At 43.3% G+C, this 4,904-nt stretch overlaps 1 protein-coding gene across 1 annotated transcript; it reads right to left on the bottom strand.

Moving 5' to 3' along the window:
• Window positions 1-1,104: 1,104 nt before the first annotated feature.
• On the bottom strand, window positions 1,105-4,547 carry LOC129638713 (thymosin beta-15A). Its single transcript, XM_055563334.1, has 3 exons — window positions 4,432-4,547; window positions 2,866-2,978; window positions 1,105-1,524 (listed from the first exon to the last, which is right to left on the bottom strand). The coding sequence occupies exons 2-3, from the start codon at window positions 2,963-2,965 to the stop codon at window positions 1,487-1,489; spliced, it is 138 nt and encodes a 45-aa protein (XP_055419309.1). The 5' UTR covers window positions 2,966-2,978; window positions 4,432-4,547; the 3' UTR covers window positions 1,105-1,486.
• Between the last annotated feature and the right edge of the window lie 357 nt (window positions 4,548-4,904).

Here is a 4,904-nt window from a genome sequence, read left to right on the forward strand (position 1 = left end):
TCAGAATTCAGTTCATAGCAACTGTGCTCAGCAGAAACACCAAAAATACTTGGTTCATAAAACAGTGAATTGTGTTCAGGACAAAAACCAGACCAGAAGTTCTGTGTTGCAGCTCATTAGCAGGTATTAGATGTCTTAGCTGAGGCCCAATGAAAGGTGTGATGTGCTTAATAAAGCGGGTGTTAGCAAGTGTCTCTTCTCCCTTCCCATCCAACTCTACCCTTTCATGTCCCCTGACTTTAGTTGAAAAGCACTTTCCAAAAAGCAAGACGAGTCCCATCTAAAATTCCAGCCTTTATACACCTTAGAAGGTCAAATCAGGCCCTGTGTTTTCACTTCCTCATTTGTGCGACAAGGGGGCTACTCCCCGTGACCTCCCAAGGTTCTCTATCTCTATGATTCCAACTTTTAGGAAAAGCACTTAGCATTCCTGTTGGGAGGCACACATATTGAATAATATCCTGCAAACTGAGAAGGAACTTTGAGACCAAAAGAACGAAGTGAGCAATGCCATAAAGTGCAATTATGAAGTTCACTGTGGGTAACTAACATAAGGCACAAAGACAGAGTCGACAGATAATCCAGAGGCATTTGCAGCTGCACTGCACACTGACTGCCAAAAAGGGTACAAGAGAATTTAAAGGGGCCAAAGCTAAAAGTAGAATCTGACTACCAAGAGGTAAGCACATGTGTACCAACTGGAATCGGGGTTCCTCCCTCCAGGGGTCTCATGACCATTAACTATCTATGTCAGCAAAAACCACTCTTGCAGGTTTCATATCAGATGAAAGCAAAGGCAAAAGTTGATAGGGTACTCATCTGGCTTGGACTCACTTCTTGTAAATTAGGCTAAAGCTCAATCATGTGAAAAGAGGGGGAGGTTTGGACTGTGTGGACAAAGATGGAACTGACAAAATGAAGTCAGTGTGTATCAGCCACACAATCGCCAAGTCAGGACCCACTTGATCTGGAGAGAGGAGGGCCTTTCCCATGTGCCAAATCTGCTAAAATAGCTTTCCTACACTCATTTTATTTGGCTTAAAAGTACCCTTGTATACTTTCATTCCTTAGAAGACCACCAGAAATGAACCACAGGAGCCCATGATAAACATATTGGTTATATTTATTATTTTACTGCTTCATTAGAAATGAAAATAAATTGTGAGAAGATGCAAAACCATGCAACTTAAGGATAATAAAGCAATAGAATCATTGTAGAAAGTTAAAAGCAGTTTATCCTATGGGGAAGCAAAGACTACACACACAGATCATCAATTGTGAGATTATTGACAGCATCTGCCTGGTGGAATTTATGCACCAATGGAAGTTTTAAGATGAGGGGAGGGGACATAGGCTGTCCCTGACCTCTTAGCCAGGGGTTATGGGTGAGAAGACAACAGAAGACACCTAAAATCTCTACAAAGTTTTGCCAAAAGCAAGACACCCAAGCGATGCTGAAATTTGCTCTTGCAAGGAGGTCTCCATTTTATGATGTTTGAGCACACTCTTTCTCCTGCTGGATAGCTGGGTAAAAAAAAAACACACACACAAAAATTATTATGAGGCTATTTTCCTAAGATTAAGCTCAATTTCTTCCAAAAGAGCTCTTTGCCAAATCGTCAGAGGCTGCCATAAGAAAGAAAGTGTTAGTCGCTCAGTGGTGTTCAACTCTGCAATTCCATGACCTGTAGCTCTCCAGGCTCTTCCGTCCATGGGATTTCCCAGGCAAGAATACTGGAGTGGATTGCCATTTCCTTCTCCAGGGGATCTTCCCAAGTAAGGGACTGAACCTGAGTCTCCCTCATTGCAGACAGATTCTTTACTATCTGAGCCACCAAGGAGGCTGCCATACCTTCTTTAAATTTAGAATGCAAGGCACTAACCACAAATCCCCAGTCAGGTGTGTGTGTGTGTGTGTGCAAAGTAATGAACCAAACATTTGTTAGACTCAACTTTAGGTTTCTTTTTCCCCATTTGAGAGGTAGATATATGTTGTTGCCATTTTTTCCATAGATTACTCTGAGACTGAGTGGCAAGCGAAGCATTTTCTTCAGATTTGTCTATCACTATATGATTAGGAAGGTATGCCTTCTCAGACAATCTTGACTACCTTTGGAACTTTTACATAATGATACATGACAAAATGTTTCCGTTGGCTTGGAGTTTCTCCAGCAGCATGCAAGTGGGGAGGGCCAAATTGATCCCTTGATCCCTGGGAAACGTGAGTATTCCCAATATCTAAACTGATCATCTCACCTCATCCTGTCATCAGGTAGAGAAGGCCAAAGCCATAGTTTGCATGGCTCATTAGGAATGAGATAAAAGTCCTAAAACACCAGACACAGAAAAATGACAAATAGCCAAAATTGGACAAAACTCTTATATTTCTAATGTTATGTCCAATATTCTAAGATTGGTCTTAATGTGGTTTTTAATAATGTCCCAATAAAAATCAATTTTTGTATTCCCTCAATACTACTAAGGCCAATTATGCAAGGACTACTTATATAAGCAACGTAAAAAGGCAACAATTTGCTATTTTCTAATTTTACATTGGGCTTCCCTGGTGGCTTAGAAGGTAAAGAATCCATCTGCAGTGCAGTAAGCATGGGTTTGGTCCCTGGGTTGGGAAGATACCCACTCCAGTATTGTTGCCTGGAGAAGTCCACAGATAGGGAAGCCTATTGAGCTACAGTGCATGGGGTTACAAAGAGTCAATCACGACTGAACGACTAAAGCAATATTACATTAAATAACTGGTACCCTATTGTTTACTTTGTAGCAAAATTTACTAGAATCATGCATTTATCAAACCTATTAATTTTCACCATTGTTTGTCTCAAATAGAAAGTCCCCATGACTTACTTTCCTTTGAGGGAAGAGTGTTTTTTTCTTTAGTATTAGTTTTCTTCAGTTTGGATCTGTCAAACTTCTCCACTTCAGACAAGTCTGGCTTATCACTCATCTTGACAAAAAGACTGAAAAAAAAAAAAAAACAAAAAAAAAAAACTAAAAAAACTTACCTGGTAGAACGATTGTCATACTAAGGAGTAAGAGCCAAAATTCTCACATTTAATGTCAATATGTATTGTACCTGCTGATTTTCAAAAGGCAAACAGCAACAGATCTTAGAAGAGTCATGTTTTTATTAGAATTTTATTCCGCATTATTATCCCATTTCTGAAGACAGTAATTGCCATTGGATCAAGCGCACTAGTAACCAAGATGTTTTAGAAGCCAGGAGCCAATATGTCTGACTCTTAAAATCACAGCGAAGGTAAAATGGAGGTGATAGAAAGACATGTACAGATAGGGACAGAAGAAAAAATAAGGACTGGGTTTAACCAACTAATGAATTTGTAACAGGAGATAGCACTATTTGAGTACCTTCACTTTGTATTCAATTACTTTGAAAGGGGGGCATTTTTCTTGGGGGGTTAGGGACTAGCACACAAAAGTAGCATCAATTGGACTAGTTTCTTTCTATTTCATCTGCCCAAAGACAAGAGACTAAGGGGCTACAATAAGAGGAGGGATTAAATCCAGTCAAAACTAATTACATGTCTCACAATAGCCCCTTGTGGGACGGGTTTGTAAGTGCTGTAAGATGGAACGGCTAATTATGATCAAACCAGGAAATGCCGCAGAATGGGGTAAACCAAACAGAGCTGATTTTTTTTTTCACCATGTTTTCTCCTCAAGAGGAGAGAGAAGGAGACGAAGCTAGGAGGTGAGGTACCCAGTGATCATTCTGGGTTTGTCCAGAGAAAACAATAGGAGACCTCTGAACCCAGAAAGCAGAGCTCTCCTGTGCGTGTATGGTCTCACCCCGGTGGAATAAGACACTTCTAGTGCTCAGGCGAGAATGGAGAGGCCCCCAAGCAGCCAGACGTCCCGAATATGCCTCCCCTCCGTCGGTTTCACCCTAGGACCCTCCTGGACAAGCGATTAGCTGCCAATCTCCAGAGGTGGGGAGAAGGGGACTTTAAATAAAAAATAACAGGGCTGGGTGCACAAGCCACGTTGTTAGCAGCAATTTGCTTACATTTTTAAATAACTATTATCATTGTTGGGAGCCCAGTCCAACCTAGCAGTCACAGGAAGGGAGGGAGCAAAGGGCCAGTCCCAGAGAGCCCATTCCGAGTCCCAAACTCCTCGCCCCCTCAGCCTCGGACCTACAGCCGCAGTGGACAGCCGCTCCTGGGGCTCCCGCCTCGGACCTGCCAGGGACAATCCCTGGAAGGATCCGAATCCCGCTCAGAAGGCGGCGCTGCGAAGACAAAGGCGTGGACTCCCCAGGAGGCGCCGCTACAATCGCCTGTTCTAATGTCCGCCCCTCCAATTCCTGCAGGCCCGATTCGCCAGCCCCACGGCCGCCACGCCCTCCTGTCCCCATAGTCCTCAGGCTCCAGAGGGGCCGCACATCCTCACCAGAAGGCTTGACGACCAGAGAAAGGTAGAGGGCCGCACCGACACCGCTTAGCACTCTGGACGAGGTTAGCCTTCCTGCGTGGAACCCCTCAGTTATATGGTGCGTGTCAGGCTCCGCCCCAGTTCTCTTCGATTGGCCAAGGAATCCTAGACCCACCTCCTCGCCCCTCCCACCGCTTTAGCCTTGCTGGCCTGAGTCCATTATCTCTTTTCTACTTAAGGCCTCACCCCAGTAACTGGGTGTTAAAAACTTTAGTTATTATGAGAAACGTTAATGTTTCTCATTGCTGCCTTTAAAGCATTCCTCTCACACATCCCACAGCTTATGTCACCAACTAGCCTGCATTGTCATCATCAAGCAAACTTCAGTTCTCCTCTCCTTTATTTCTCAAAGGTTTTAGCTACTGCACTATGTCACTCCCAACAGTAATTATCCTGTCTTAATTCCTGGTGAACTCAAGAATGATCATTCT

Source organism: Bubalus kerabau, chromosome X (genome assembly GCF_029407905.1).
Source record: "Bubalus kerabau isolate K-KA32 ecotype Philippines breed swamp buffalo chromosome X, PCC_UOA_SB_1v2, whole genome shotgun sequence".
Lineage (NCBI taxonomy): Eukaryota > Metazoa > Chordata > Mammalia > Artiodactyla > Bovidae > Bubalus > Bubalus kerabau.